The sequence below is a fragment of the Peromyscus maniculatus genome, chromosome 21, assembly GCF_049852395.1.
Source record: "Peromyscus maniculatus bairdii isolate BWxNUB_F1_BW_parent chromosome 21, HU_Pman_BW_mat_3.1, whole genome shotgun sequence".
NCBI lineage: Eukaryota > Metazoa > Chordata > Mammalia > Rodentia > Cricetidae > Peromyscus > Peromyscus maniculatus.
In genome coordinates this window covers 14,993,972-15,010,945 of record NC_134872.1, presented here as the reverse complement: position 1 = coordinate 15,010,945, position 16,974 = coordinate 14,993,972, and the positions used below count along the sequence as shown (strand labels likewise).

Sequence of the window (16,974 nt, the reverse complement as noted above, 5' to 3'; positions counted from 1 at the left end):
AGATGCTTATGCACTTAATTACTGCTCATTTATTCATATTTGATTAAATGTATCTTGGCAATTTATACATGTACCAATAGAGCACATACTTAGACACATAGTGATATGTCAGAAATACATTCTCCATCTATAACATGTGCAACAATACCAGAATCAAAGCATTCAGTCACCAGCATTCATAAGTTTATCATGTTAGCATACAATTGTTTCTTTAACATTGTAGAAACAAATAGTATTTTGATAACCAATGAAAAATAATTTTAGTTTATAGCAATATTTGACTTCCTTATAAAAGTGTAATGAAAACTTTCCTTATCAGACTGTTTTCATTCTCTTTCTTATTAGTTACTTTGTTTGTTTGTATTTTTCCACAAACCAATCACTATTGCCAGACACTTACTCCATTCTAATTACTGTAGCTTAAGAATGCTCTACTCAGAATGAGATTACAAGAAAATTACAGATACGAGCCACACTTAAAGTGGCTTAATGTGGCAGTTGGATGGCATTCACCAGGCCTGTATTACTTGGCGGGCAGAAGATAGTGCATGATACAATTTTAGTCTTAGCTCAGAGGATTAAAATTAGTCTGTGTCTCGTGTGATTCTGTGGAAAGTGATTTTTAGAGGCTAACCCCTGCCAACAGTATTTTCCGCTTTAATTAGCAATGCCTCGTGGATCTAAGTGCATTTGCCAGCTGCTTGTCCACTTTTGTATAAAACCGCTTTCAATGTCATCAAATACAAATTTTTCTTTTTAATGCACTAATCTCTAGGGAAAATTTCTGAGTTTATACCAACAAAGTATTAGCTATTTCCACAGTTTCACATGTTTTATTTTATAGTAGGTATGTTTTAAAAATAATGAAAAAAATGTACAAGTGGTATGAAAATGCTTCTAGAAAAAAGCTTCTATGCCATTACGTTTTATTTTTCTGTTTTATATATTAGTATTTTCCTTCCATATTTAGATATACTTACCTTTTGAAAGGTATACTTTCTCCAAATACCACGCCATGCATGTTATGATCACAGACATGATAACCTTGAAAATGTCTATGACAATCATGATATTCACTTGGAAAAGCTTCTTTATAATTAGGCTTGTGTAAAATTGGAAAATAACCTCCAGGAATGAGGTATCATGCAATCATTATCTTTTCCTTCTTATTTGTATCTGGAAGACCAAAATGTATACTTTTAGTATGTAAGGACTCTCATGGGAAGTTTTATCAATCTCAGTACTGCTCAAAAAGACAAGCAGCTATTTTTACCAAGAGCTGGTTTAAAAGATTGTCTAGAATCCCCTTTAAACCTCAAAAGCATAGAAAAGGCATGGATAAACACACTTCAGTAGCAGAGGAACCTGGAGATTTGGTAGCATATTTAAACATGCCCTCAGGGTTGCAAAATCTAGAGCATATATTAGCACTGGAGGCCAAAGAAACAACCAGAATGCTGAGGGCTGCCTGAGGTGCATTCTGGCTTTGTACTGGGGGTTTTGGTACTCAGGAGAATGAATTTCTGAGTACATGTGAATTGTATGATATTTTTTATTCCTGTAATAAGTATGTAGCAGTTCTGTGTGGTGATATATTGTATACCCCAATAAAGCTTATCTGGGGATGAGAGGACAGAGCCAGCCACTAGATTAGACATAGAGGTCAGGCAGTGGTGGCACACACGCCTTTAATCCCAAGAAGTAATATGGCAGAACACAGAAAGGTATATAAGGCATGAGGAAATAGGAATTCATGCTCTTGAGACTGAGGATTTCATAGAAGTGAGCTAGTGGCTGGCTGTTCTGCCTCTCTGATCTTTCAGCTTTCACCCCAATATCTGGCTCTGGGTTTTTTTTTTTATTATAAGACCTTTTAAGATTCATGTTACAGTTCTGACATCTACCTTTTTTTGAGAAAATAGTGACTAAAAGTATCACTGAAATTTCCACCTATCCCATCCTAGGTTCATATGCTGTCTTTACGGATAGTCTACATATTACAGACATGGAATTTCTACCCACCCCATCCTGAGTGTTCAGCATATCATCATTTAGATGGTGCACACCTTTACAGACACATCATTTTCTCAGACAAAAATATACTAAGACCTGTTGAAAGTTCTCACAGTGTGTGCTTATGAAAACTGGAAACACAATAATAATGACATGGGAATTCTGAACAGAGAGAGAGCTGAAATCAAACTAGCTGGCTGTCATCTGGCAGCCCATAAGATGAAAGATTTCATATTGGCACCAGGATCAGACCAATACAAGCAGCTCCTTAGTCAACATTGTCTGTTGTGACAAAGGAGGAAGAGGAGGATGGACATGGCCTGTGAAAGATGTGTATACAAATGGGATATTGGTACTGTACTAATATAAAGAAAACTTAAGCAAAAATAATTCAGTTATGACTATGAGAATTAGCTAATTATGCAATAGATGCTTATTCTTTTTTAATGCAAGATAAAAATAAATATCATAGATTGGAGTTCCCAGGGCAAAGTTAATATTGGTTGAAATTCAGCAGAGTCTGTGCCCTTCTGAGTTCTCAGATTCTCTCAGTGTCTTCCTACTACATCTAGCCAGGTATAATGAAGAACACATGGAGTTATGGAACTGTTCTTGCTCAGCAGTTAAAGTGCTTACCACAGAAACATGAGGACCAGAGTTGGGATCCCCAAGATACATGCAAATGCCGGGAAAAATAGTGGTGGCCTGCCTGTTATTCCTGGCTTGGGAAGGGGAGACAAGGGATCCCCAAGCATGATGGCTATCAAGGCTAGCCAACGGGTAAGCTCTGGATTTCACTGAGAGACCTGCCTCAATGAATAAAGGGAAACAACCATTGAGGGGGATGATGACCATATTAACTGAACCTCTGCATGTATGTGCACACATGTGCAAGTGTGCCCACACATGCACAAAAAGATATATGCATACATGTATACCACATTTACACATGAAAATGCAAAAAATTAAAAATAAATAAATGCAACCAAACACATACTACCATCACAATCACCTCTGGATTCTCTGGTTCTTTGACGTCTTGTTACAAAGTGCACCAGAATTAACTGTGGAGGTGTGTGGTGGTGGCTTGGGTGGGTAAGGACTAGAGACTGCAATGTGCTGCTTTTCAAGCCTTCCCTTCAGTGTATGCTCATCCTCATTAAAACTGCTGCTCTAAAATCATTTCTAGTATCTGATTCATCTTTACCCAAGGGCCTCATAGTAGCAACGTCCACATCTTAAGGTTTCCCAGAAGCCCTTCATATCCACAAATAATGGCTGGCTCTGATCTAATCACATGCCTCAGAAAGTAGACAGGGAAGTTTCTAGCCATTAATTTGCATGGAGTTAATACTCTTTAATGATTTAGTTCTAAGGGGAACATCTTGCTGAGTCATGAAAAAAATGTGGATTTTTTTTTTCATAGTTTTGGAAGTTAGGCAGCGTACTTTAGGAGTGGTAATTAAATCTTGAACCTCTGAACTTCAGCAATGATTCTATGGGAAAAGCACTGCTTTATACACATGATGAGGGCTAATTAATTGGGAAAAGACTATAATGTAATCTTCCATTGTGTTTTGTCTCAGATTTTCATTTTTATTCTGAAAAAAAATTCTTCAGAATAAAAAGAACCTATTGTCAATTTCCAATACTCTCACCATTTAAAAATATATTAAATTAGTGTTTGTATATTCTGGCTTATATTAACTTAATCTTTAAGAATCTTCTGATGAAAGAATCTTAAAATTCAAATAATATCAGGTTATGAAGGGCTTGCAAGTATGTGTGTACTGACTTTAAGAGGAAAATTGACATATTTTCATTGATTCCAAAAATAAATGGCCCAATAAAATATGTCATACATAAAACCTAAATTCAAGTCAATATTTGATACCTGTTTTCCAGCTGTGTCCAATGCTTATCTTTTCATTATGAATATAAAGATATGTTGAATATGTTTGTAATAAATATGCATTGTAATGCAAGCAAATTTATATTTTCTATGAAGTATGCAATATCATAGTGTTTGCTACAACAGTAGGTTATGAACATCTCTGAGGCAGCATACTTTATTCAGGGCTGACTCAAAAACTTCCCTGGCTTATTAACAAATGTTACATAAATAATTGATTATTTTAAATTATATATCTACACACACATGCGCACACATACATGCACACACACATACACACACACAGGAAAATCATAATCTATCATCTATCTATCTATATTCATTTATATTTCTATCTCCGTCTCTCTCTCCCCTCCTTCCTTCTGACTCTTTTTTCTGTCTGCCTTCCCTTTATCAACCATCATCTCCTCGCCCTTTCTTTCCTGTCAATTTCCAATTTCCAGACATTGACTCATATAAATAACCTAATCAACAAAGAGGCATCACTGGGGCTGGAGAGATGGCTCAGCAGTAAGGAACATTTATTTCTCTTGTACATGATTGGGGTTCAGTTCCTAGGACCCACATGATGGCTCAAAATCATCTATAACTCCAATTCCAGGAGATCCAAAGCACTCAGGTTTTCTGTGAGCACTAGACACATGCATGGCGCACATACTTCAATGCAGGCAAAGCACCCATACATGTAAAATAAATCTAAATTCTTTTGAAAAAATTGCAGCTCATTATCTTATATTTTCCTACTTCTTAATTAGAAGCCCTGGTTACTTATTGATAATATGGTAGGGCATTATATGGGATTTGCCTCTTTGGGGGCAGCCAAACAGGTGCCTGGAAACTCCATATGACCCATTGTTCAGTTCTTCACTAATTAGTAATTCATCTGCCTTTCTCAATGTTCTAAGCTCTGTTTTAAAGTGCTCTGCCCAGAATTTTCAAGTAATAGACTCACTGAAATAGATATACATTCAACTATTCCTAAAGAACACCATTTAGTTTTAATCTACTAGTTACAACAGGATATAGTTTTGCCTCAATTTGTGGTTAAATGCCACAGTTTCCACTACTTTACAATATAAGAAAAACAAGTATGCAAAAAATCATCTACAGCTATTACATCAATATAAAACATAGGAATGTTGAGCCAGTAAGTTCGTGGTAAACAGGTCAGGACCCTAGTGTTTTCAGCCTTAAGATACAATCACATATTGACTTTTTGTTAACTGACTAGACCTAAGAGAAGACTGTTTTTATAGTTTATCTGTGTTTCTTAGGTTATATAAACTTCACCAAATAAAACTATCACTTGCAATCTATCATAGTATAATAACTCATTTTCAAGACAGCTCCTTTATCCTGAGGGTGTATACTGATGACATCAATCCTTACCCTAGACTCAACTCCAAGCACCGCCCCCACTACCTGCACATTCATTGAGAAATCTCCAGCATATGAACATTAGGGATTGGTCAACATTGTATCCAGTGCAAAACTAAACTATTTTTCATTCTTATGTCATATTAGCTGAGACAGGACAGATTCTCTTCTTGAATTTTAATTAAATTTATGAAAAAAGGTAAAATATCAGCTTCTATAATGTAACTATAAATAAAATATAATTCATTTACATGTATTTTATATATAGTTATGTAATATGGTTATAATGCAATTAATTATGTTAAAACATGTATTAATACATAAAATTATGAGAATAATGCTGCATAGGTCAGTATAAGAGTGTGAATTGACATATAAATAAACAAGAAAGGGAAAAAGTGATCTAATCTAGTAAGAAGGGTTGCATGGAATCTTCTTAAAGATTGTATTATAATAGATCTGTGTCTAGCCCAATTGTCATCAGAGAGGCTTCTTCCAGCAACTGATGGGAGCAGATGGAGAGATCCACAGCCAAACATTAAGCAGAGCTTGGAGAACCTGCAAAAGAGCAGGAAGAAAGATTGTAGTAGCCAGAGAAGTTGAGGGCTCCAGGTAATGTGGCCTATAGAATCAACTAAGCAGGGCTCATAGGAGCTCACAGAGACTGAAGTGACAATCACAGAACCTGCATGGGTCTGCACTAGGTCCTTTGCACATGTGTTATGGTTGTTTAGCTTGATTTTGTGTGTTGGGTGGTAGGACTCCTGACAGTGGGAGTGGGGGTGACTCTAACTCTTTTGCTTGATCTTGGGACCCTTTTCCTCCTACTGAGTTGCCTCATCCAGCTTGATATGAGGGTTTGTACCTAGTCTTACTGTGTCTTATGCTGTGTTCCATTGATAATTCTGGGGGGCCTGCTCTTTTCTGAAGAAAGACTGAGGAGAAGTGGATCTGGAGGAAAGAGCATGTGGGGAGAGACTTGGAGGAGTGGAGGGAGGGGAGACTGCAGTCTGGATGTATTATATTGAGAAGGGAATAAAATTTTTAAAAATAAAAAAAAAGGCAGGCAGGCAGACAAGCACGTCCAATTAGGCCATGCTTAAGACTGGACTATTTGCCTGTGCAATGAAGACACTATGATGTTTCCCAACTGAACCAGAAGAGAACTTGCTAGTCAGTTTAGGACATTCACAGTGGTGAAACATGGCCACACTGCAATGCTTTTTGTTCTCATTTTGTTCTCTCCTCATTGAGAGGAGGTTCACTTTACTCTAGCATGTGGGTCATAGACACTTCTCACTGGGAACACAGAACAGCAATGTGGTCTTTCTGTGTTGCTCTTTCTAAGGCTGGATCAGAGATCAGAAGTCTTGGGCATTTGGCTGGCAAACCGCTGAAGATCAGGCTCCCAATACGCTGTGGGGCTGCCCTGCTTCCTCTTGAGAGTGGATGTGGGATGGCCTATCACTTTAGTGATGGTGCACTCCAGATTTGGTGTCACAAAAAAAGCAAGGGTCTCTTTCTTAGTGGTGAGAAACAATGGCTTAAAGAACAGTTCACATTTTTGAAAGTGTATTTCTAGGATCTGGCTGGTGTCTATCTCCACTGCTCTTGCCCTTCCTATGGCTCTTACCCTTGATGAGAGCATGGGTTAAATGCTGAAGGGGGCGTCTTTGATTTATACTCAAAGAGTAAAAGGTAAAGAGACCCTTTTTCTCGCTTTAAGACATGAACAGACTGCACTTGAACTGTAGACATGCTGCAGAGGGCTCACAGACAGGCTCTTAGGAAACTTAGGCTTTTTGTACACAGTTTTCCTTCTATCGTAGATGCTGTGTGTAGCCTGATTTCATCTGTTAATGGATAATTAAGGGTAATGCAATGCTGTATTTTGTTTTTTTTTGACAATGCTGGCTCATTTCATGACACGTGTGCCCTTTTAAACATTGTTTATAATGATGTCTATGGAGTTTTATATTCATTTGGCTAATATGTGCTATCCACAGATAATAATCCATGCAAATGATTGCATTTTCATCATTGTTATTTTCTACCTCCTAGATGAACAAGTGGTATCCAGTGTCCCCTTTGTAAGTTCTTGCTGGGTAAATGAATTTTGAGATTACGGATTGGTAGAATAACGCAAATACTTTATTATTATTATTATTATTATTATTATTATTATTATTATTATTGGAACACAATTGATATAAAATCCAAAACTGATATATCCTCTAGAGAATAATTATATTAAGGTATTTTGGCCCCCAGGAAAAAATCAAACACCAAGCATGAAGCTTCCACCTCTCATTTGTAAGATTGAAAACCTAATTGTGAAAGCTTCTATCCCCAGTATTTTGACAGGGTTTGAATGTGACGGCCAAAGTAAGTCAAATGACACCAGAGGATTGAACATGCTAATTAAATTACCTCCTTAATAGAGAGTAGATTGAAGTTCTTCAAAGCTCACTGTATGCCTTTTAAACTCTGGCACACTTTAGACTTCTCAGGCATAGGAATATCTGAACAGTGATGTGCTGACAAGAGTTGTGTCTAGAGGATCTGGCCCTAGAGTTTGCTAGAGGCACAGGTCTGCCTTTGAATGTGATGACTAAAATGTGTTCTCCTCCTTTAGCAACATACTGGATTTTCACCTTTAGAAGGTTATTTTCTACAATTCCAAAAACCTCAAAGCTACTGAAGAAGTAGTCTTGACCTAAAACCCCTGATCTGTTTCAGCTTGTGTCATGCTAGATGCCACTGCTGGGCACAGTTCTTCTGGTTGGCACAACATGGCTTTAGGTACACACACAGTGCCCTCTAGTTCTTGAATCACAGACTTCCTTTAAAGGGGCATTCTCTCTATGTTGCTATATAGAGTCAGATTTTCTCCATCTGTAAGGTGTCGGGATTGTAGGGTGAGTTGTAGCCTTCTTAAAGGTTGGTGGATGCAACACATTGAAGTTGTTAGAGGTGGATTGAAGTTAAAGCAAGTAGAAAGCAATGAAGGAAATAATGAAAGCACAGAGGTGTTGCATTTTCTTTATTCAGAAACAACCAGGCAGATGGCAGTCTATCTTCTCTGTCAAGTATGCATGATTTAGTGTGATGTTTTCTGAAGTGTAAGACACCCTGTCATAAGCCCGTAGAGGGTCACATGTCAAGGGGGGCTATTTCTGGAAGCACAACAGGACCAGTGGCTGAGATGATTTTAAAGTGATGACCTATAAGGTCGTTTTCATCTTGAAAGCTTTTAAGTGAAACTAAATTGGTTTGAGTCAGACATAAAACAATATAATATCATCCTGAAGAGCAACAAACTCAGAGTTAACCAAGGAACAGAGAAGTCACATGGGCAGAATTGGGACCCATAAAGGAAGGCAACAACTGTGTCTTTCTGGCCTGGGCAAGATGCTGCTTTTCCTTCCATTGTTTCTTATGGATGTCATTGCAGTATCTTCTCGCTCATTCATTAGTTTTGAATTTTTGTTTATTCCCTTAACTCTTTTCAGTCCTAGAGATGGAATCCAGGATATTGGCCATGCTATGTAAATGCTCAGCTGTTGAGGTCATCCCCAGCCCTGTTTTTATCTTTTTTTTCCTTAGTCCATATACTTTATTATTCTGTGACAGCTATAAGCTTATATTCTGCTCTCATATTTAGGTCATCTTTAGCCTGATTTCTCTCTACACTTGTCTGTGATCCCCTCTAGGTTCTATCTTAATTTCTTCATCTAGTTCTGCCCCTTCTAGGTTCTCATCTACTTTGTTCCTTCCCATATCATCTCCCCTCCCGTCTCCTCTCTCCTCTTCTCGTTCTACTTCATCTTGTTCTTCCCCATCTGACTCTTTCTCATCTTCCATCTCGTTCCTCCAGTACTCTCCTGTAGCCCTTCAATCTACTTCTTCCCCATCTCAGTTTGTTCCTCTCAAGTTCTTACCCATCTAGTTCTTCCATTCTCTTTTCTCTTCTCCTCTTGTGCCCTGGAAGTCCCGGTATATAAAAGGGAGGGTCCGAGCTAAATTGTGTAAAGCTATTAACGTCCACCTCTCCTAGGCGGTGCCCAGCCCTGTTTTTAGATTTTGTTTTTAACTATTAACATCATTTTTGCTTGTTTTCTTTGGAATGTTGTCATGTTTGAAAAAGATATGTTAGCATCATTATCTTCCAACATCACAAGAAATCTCTAGAATACCAAGAAAGGGAGGAACAACTCCAGAGTGTGAAAGAGTTCTACTCTAGGTTTGTGACTCCCTTGAAGCCTAAGACATTTTGTTTATTTCTTTGTTTGTTGGTGGTTGTTGGTTTTTCCTCTGGGAAATTACCCAAAACTTCTTTGTGATGGAATGACCATAGATAGACTCCAGTTCAAACTTCATGGACTTCTCATTCCTGTACCATCCTGCAAGTTGGGGTTTGTAGCAAAGATGTGTCCTGAGCCCCTTGCCATTTCAGGGGGTGAGGAAGATAGCAACAATGTATTTCTAATGATATATGGAAGAAACACATGAGCCACACCAGGACACACAAGTCCAGATGCCCAGTGGCAGAGATTCATAGCTGACATGATAGTTCTCATGCCAAGTGAGTCACTGTCCTGAGCATGCATTTATGTTTGCCTAACGGTTCAATGCTTAGAACAATTAGATAGGAAGTGTGTTATTGCCATTTAATTTTAGTGAAAGTTGCATCTTATATTTAGTTTCTCCAAAGCCATGTAACTGGTCGATGAACTCGGATTAAAATAAAATTCATATTCTTTTTTCTCATTCCTCTATAGCACAGCCAAGAAATATATAAATAGTCCATGTAAAGTAAAGCTCCTATTCCCTCTTATGGAAAACAAAAATAAGAAAATGTCTCTGACACAGTGTAGCATTCCACATACTATTAGAACACTTTGATGTCTCTTTAACATATTTCAATAAGCTCTATGTGATACAGTATGGTAAAAAATCAATACCATAAGACATGTCAATGAAATATGGACTCTATAAAATGGCATAAAATTGTGTGCCCTATGCTTAGGCCTATCTAAGCTATTCTGGAGAAGAGAATCCTAGGGGCTCTGCATATTGCAGGATCTCATACCTCATCTGATCTGTCAAAGCATTCAATTCTGTCAAGTGGAATAAGAAGCCATCCCAAATCTGTGCCATCACAGGAGATCTTTGGCCTGGTGTACATCCTCACACAATATCCTTCCTGAGAGTCCGAGCATCAGCTGGTCTCTTTAGAAAAGCCTGTCCCTGCCCCTAGTTAACCACAGCCTCCTCAGACTGATTGTCCCAAGGACCTGACTCACTGAGCCCCTCTGTTTCCTGTCCTTGGTAACATTTCAGTCTGAAATCTGTGAATCCAAGAAGCTGAGTTCAGATTTCCACTTGGCCACAAACTATAATGTTTCAGTCTGTGAAATTTGGTGTAGATAATTTTCTCAATCTAAAAGAAATTCAGTATATCATTCTTTTAAAAATATTTTCAGTGTATTAACTAACTACTGATTTCTCAATACATCATTCTTTTTCTCTCAAAATTGCTAGGGCATTGGAAACTAAAACATAGGAATTAAAATGCTGCTAAATTCTCAGAAAGACAATGCAATAAAAATTACTGGCCTTTTTCTAAGTTTGTCTTGGCATATTTAACAGTCTCCAATTACTATACCAGAAAGGAATCACCATATTTCATGATGTTGTTTTTGCTATGCAATTCCTTATGGTTCATTTTCATTAAAATTCTCATGTGGAAAATGAACCATCTATAAGCTGTCTTAGAGAAAGGTATATTATATTGTTGAATTACACTGTGAAAAACCACGTATTTACTAAGGTAGACTGATTAGGATTTCAGTTAGCCCTTCCCCATGCCTCAGATTTCAAGATATGCTTTAAATGCTATCAGTGTGCTGACTTTCCGGCCATCTTGCTTGCCAATCAAATAAGAGGGAACTTCTGTGCAAATTCATGTCTTCGAAGGGTTCCAGTGTGTTAGCCACGAGTGTTACTTGATAATGGATGGTGTGATACAGGTAATTAACTATGAAGTCATTAAGACTTCTCTGTGCCCTGGCAGTTTTGTTTTCCTATTGCTGATAATGAACTTGTCAAATGTGTTTTCCTGCTTCCTGTTATTTCAGATCAGCCTTGAGTGAAATTTGACAGAAGATGTTCCCGCAGCTTGCTCTATGGAAGTGTTTACCCCATGGGATCATCATTGCCTCGCTCTTGGCAGTCAGCTGGGGCCAGTATGATGATGGTGAGTCTGCCTTTTACTCTGATCTCGATACTTAAACAAACCTTCTTCCCCGTAATGAATATTGATTTGTAGTTATTTTCAAAGGTCTGAAGCTCTTTGTAGGAACTTAAGTGGATGAGCTTACAAAAGTGGCTGTAGATATGTTTGATTCTCTATAAAGATTGCAGTGTGTAGAAAATCCTACATAAAACCTCCATTTGAATACTTACTAAGGGAGTGCTAAATTGCTTTGAAAAACATTAAATTCCACTAATGCCTTTGAATGAACACAAATAGTTGTCTCTGATAAAGCCAGCAATATAATGCACAGCACATTCTTCCATGTAACAGACCATAGGAAAATCTGTAACAGACCATAGGAAAAGCCCTAAGTGGTTGGAGGGCTGGGGCTACCACTGCATATTGCTTTATTTGATGCCTCATAATTTTGTTTCAGAATAGAACATGTCAAAGGCTTGGTAATTGACTTAAGTCATTCCATAATAACAAATCAGTTTACTAAAAATGAATAAGTCACCTTCAGTATCTTTCAGAGGATTCATTATATTAGGTGTGCAGTGACCAAAATATGCTTGGGTTAATGTATTTTTTTGTATGAGTTATCAGTTTTAAATACCACACAATGAGAATTAGAATATTATATAGATATATAGATATGAGATATATGTGTATGGTATACTTATATAAGATGCATCTATTTATATATTTGGCACATACACACATGTGTAAGTGAAAGAGAAAATATGGGTAAATTTCCTCTTGGAATTTTAATAGCTATGAATGTGTTTATTTCTTTAACTCTCTGTTGTTTTTATTGGATGTTTATTCAGCATAGAGGGAACATAAACCCTGTAGCAGCCTCTTCCTTCTTGACTTGTTACCTGGTTGGTCTCAGTAGTAACAAATAGTGTGAAATTCCTTTGTACTCTGCCTAGCTAAATTCACATGCCTGAAGATAAATGAGTTTTTTTGACATTTTCCAAATGTGTTCAAGTTGTTCACACATTAAGTTACCCTTGGTCCTCAGTATTTATGGAGGTGAATATCTTTTGGGATTGAAGCACAACCTATAATGTTTATTCATAAAATCAGAAGATTTACCCTGGAGTGGTCCCACTAATTAGCACTCTGTTTATGTCAAGTACATCTAAATTAAATGTTCACACTTTTTCCTTTAATGGAAAATTTAAATACCCAGTCTAAAAAAATGAATTTTAAAAAGTAGTAATAAGTAAACAGCTGCTTGGAATTTTAAAAATACAATTTAAGAGGCATTCAAGTATATTGAAAGAACACATTTTAATTGAGCTCTCAGTAACAAATCAGTGTGCCCATATTTATTTCATAAAACATTCTATTCTTATTCATATTTAACAGTTATATTGAGCAGACAGGCCATTTCTCACGTTATACATTCACAAAACATGCACTTTAGCGAGGCAATTTGTGTAATCAGATGAAGCCACCCATGTTTAAAGCATACTGCTATCAATGGATTTCATTCCTAAGCTCATTACAGCTCTTGCTCTTTTCTCAAGGGACTTGTGCAGTCTCTGTTATGTGGCCAGTGTTGGTTATTGTGTAGATAAGTTTTTGAAGGACAGTGGAGCAGTACACCTTTCTCTGCTGGCCAATGGCAAGGCTAAATCTTTTTTTTTTTCTGTTTTTTTTTTTTTTTTTTTTTTTTGGTTTTTCGAGACAGGGTTTCTCTGTGTAGTTTTGTGCCTTTCCTGGGACTCACTTGGTAGCCCAGGCTGGCCTCGAACTCACAGAGATCAGCCTGGCTCTGCCTCCCGAGTGCTGGGATTAAAGGCATGCGCCACCACCGGCCCGGCTAGCAAGGCTCAATCTTAAAGGCTTCAAGTCAACTGTCTGGCTCAGTCTCTGTAGCCTTCCCAGCTCACTTATAGAGGTGAGTGAATCAGTTTTAGGAAGAGATTGACTTGGTGGCCCGATGATACAAGAAAGAATGCAGGTCCTTGAGCTCTGCAGTTGTTTGATAGTGCTTTGCAGGAAGTGTTTAGCTGAAAGTGTGCCTCAGTATCCCCCCCATGCTTATGTTCCAGGAAAATTCTCATTCCTCAGCTATGCTTCCAGTTCATTCTGCCCACTTCTCACTCATTTCAAGAATCAATGGCCCTGTTTGTTTGTTTGTTTGTTTTCCCCCTGAGTTATATGTGACTAAAATAAAATTCTGTAGATTTTTTTTTTTGTCAAATTTCCATGCAAAGTCATGAGAATGAATTACCCCCATGTATGATATCAGTAGTGAGTGTGCCATGGAGAACACACAGGAGCATTTCAGTGAACATGGGGTAGGGACACATTGAGGCAATGCTTATCCAGGGATCTGTGTGTAGATGCAAGGTTCAAGGAATGCAGCAGTGACATTCATAAAGAATAAAAGAAAAAGTCAGATTCAAAGATAACTTTTGCCACTGATTATTACCTGGTTTACTGAATGCCTTACAATAGTTGACAACAGATTTATATATAGGAGAAGCTTCAGGGAAGGTGGAAGGGGAAACATAATTTATCATCTTTTATTCATTTATTCCTTGCTAGACAGATAAATTAATAAATAAAAGATGATAAATTTTCTAGACTTTGACTTATTTTTTACGTATTTTCTTAATTAAGTATAAGGTAAATGGAGCATTTATTTAATAAATAATTTTTCTTAAATAGAATATTCTAGTATTATTGAAATGTATAAATGCTTCTAGTAAAAGTGTATTAAATATTTCTTTAAATTTTATATTCATTTTTATTTTTTAAATTTTAAGTCTTTTTATTGTTTGAGAATTTCATACATGCATATATGCTTTGATCCAATTTAATCCCCTTTCTTTCCCCTCCAAGTCCTCCATTGCCCCTCTACCAACATTTTTCCCTCCTTACTTCATGTACTCTGATCTTTTTGTTTGTTTTAAACTGTCTGAGTCTACGTAGTGATGTCTGTATACGCCTAGCTGTAGGACTATTTACCAGAGTGTGGATAACCTCACAGGAGCTACATCCCTGGGAAAAAAAATTGATTCTCAATCCCCCCACAGCTATCTATGGCAAATAGTTTCTCAACTACAGATGCTGCTTCATGAGTCCCCCACCCCTTCATCCATGGTGGACTTGGTCTGGCTTGATCTTCTGCAGGTCTTGCGTGTACAGTCCCAGCTCCTGTGAGTGCATGTGTGTAACCCCACCATCATGATCAGCAAATACTACTTAGCTGCAGTCATCTATTACCTTGGGCTCTTACAATTTTTTTTCTGCCTGCTCCTTTGCAATTATCCTTGACTCTCAAGGGCAGGAGGTATCATCTAATTGTCCCATTTAGAGCTGGGCACTTCACAGTCTGTAGTTTTCTAAAGGTTGACCAGCTGTGGGGGCACTGTATTAATTGCTGTCTATTAAAATAAATCGCTACTTTTGGTGAGAGTTGGGAGATGCACTAATTTATGGGTATAAAGATGATAATGTGAGGGATTGTTGGCTACTATGTTCATTGAGTGAACTAATTGTCTAAGGTTCTCCCCTAGGTCCAATGACCTAGCCAGCCACTAGAGTTTTGACCAAGTTAATGGTACCAGGAATGAGTTCTATTTTCTGGAGCAGGCTTTAAATCCAGTTGAAAAGTGGTTGGTTCAACCTGCAATCCACAGCTCCAGAGAGGATAGATAACAAGGAGGGCCCAAAGAGGGACACATGGATTTGCCTGGGAAGGGGAAATAGAAAAGATCTCCTGGGTAAACTGGGGGTGGGGAGATGAGGATGAGAACTTGAGGGAGTGGGTTGGGCAGGCTGGGAGTAGGAGTCAGGTTGAGGGCCACATGGAGGGGAGAGAGTAATAAAATAGACATCTTGATAGGGGAGACCATTTCAGGGTTAGGGAAAAACCTGGTGCTAGGGAAGTTCCCAGGAATCCACAAGGATGACCCCAGTTAAGACCCCTAGCAATAGTGGAGAGGGTGCCTGAACTGGCCTTCTCCTGTAATCATATTGGTGACTACCCTAATTGTCATCAGGGAACCTTTATCCAGTAACTGGTGGAAGCAGATTCAGAGATCCACAGCCAAGCACTGGGACAAGCTCTGGGAGTAGAGTTGAAGAAAGAGAGAAAAGATTGTAGGAGACCTGAGCTCTTGGGAGCTCATGGACTCTGGACCAACAGTTAGGGAGCCTGCATGGGACTGACCTAGACTCTCTGCATGAGTGTGATAGTTGTGTAGCTTGGTCTGTTTGTAAGACTCATAGCAGTGAGATCAGGGTCTGTCTCTGGTACTTAGCAGACTTTTGAGAATCTGTTCCCCATGCTGAATACCTCATCCAGCCTTGATGCAGTGGGGAGGAGCTGGATTCTGCCTCAACTTGATGTGCCACGCTTTGTTCAAGCCCATAGGAGGCCTGCTCCTTTCTGAATGGAGATAGAGCAGGAGTGGATAGGGAGGGGGGTAGATGGGAGGTGGGTGGGGGAGACAGGAGGAGAGGAGGGAGGAGAAACTGTAGTCAGTATGTAAAATAAGTAGAAAATATGTTATTAAATAAAACAAACTTTTTTTTTTTTAAAAAAAGTGGTTGGTTCTCTTACAATATTTGTGCCCTTCTTGAACCAGTGGCCCTATTTTGGAAGGCCGGTCACTGTAGTTCATGAGGTTGACAGTTGGGTCAGACTGTTGGTTATTTTTCTTTCCTAGTAGCATGAATATGCATGATACCTTCCGGCATCACAAAAGCTAGCCATTAGGGATGAAGCTTCTGGTGTTGGTACCTGCTTAACTTCTTACCCCTTCTCATCTTATCAACAGGATACGTGTTAGATGCATTAGGAATGTGTTGATCAGTTATTCCACAGTAGTCATATAATCTATTACATAACTCCATATCTAGGCAAGTATTAATAACACAGATGAGGTAAATAATAGAATTGTGAATTTACTTAACAAATAGAGCAAGTAGATTATTGGAGAATATAATTAACATTCTTCTTATGTTACATTATGTATGTTAGCTAATGGCCAGGCTTGCTGTTTTGTATATTCTTTTCTGATGGTGAGGGATCTTGTATGTCCTTCTATCCCTAAGACAGAGTTTTATAAAATCTGAAAGCACATGGCTATTTCTCTCTCTCTTTTTTTTTTGTTTCTATAATATTTTCCTAGGAATCAGTTTGATGTATATAGTCTTTACATTTTTCTACTCCATGCTTATACCTGGAATACTTCAGTGGCTTCTGAATACTGACTGCAGTAACCAGTTCTCTTACTGTCAACATGCAAGGGCTGGAAGACAAAGATAAAAAGAGACAGAGTAGAAAATTGGTTTCTGATAAACAGAAGACCACCTGCTGTACTCAGGACACATGCTCTCTGCTCACATAAGCACTCACACGGGCCATTCCCGAGATTCTGGAGAA

The 16,974-nt window shown here is 38.1% G+C and overlaps 1 protein-coding gene across 2 annotated transcripts in view; it reads left to right on the top strand.

The window, feature by feature from the left end:
* The window catches only part of Pcdh15 (protocadherin related 15), a 1,435,956-nt gene that overhangs the window by 791,001 nt on the left and 627,981 nt on the right, over window positions 1–16,974 (top strand). For both annotated transcript variants that reach the window (XM_042266444.2, XM_076556998.1), the window contains exon 4: window positions 11,443–11,561. In XM_042266444.2, the coding sequence (XP_042122378.1) occupies window positions 11,471–11,561 (91 nt within the window). In that variant the 5' untranslated portion in view covers window positions 11,443–11,470. The remainder of the gene's footprint in view (window positions 1–11,442; window positions 11,562–16,974) is intronic.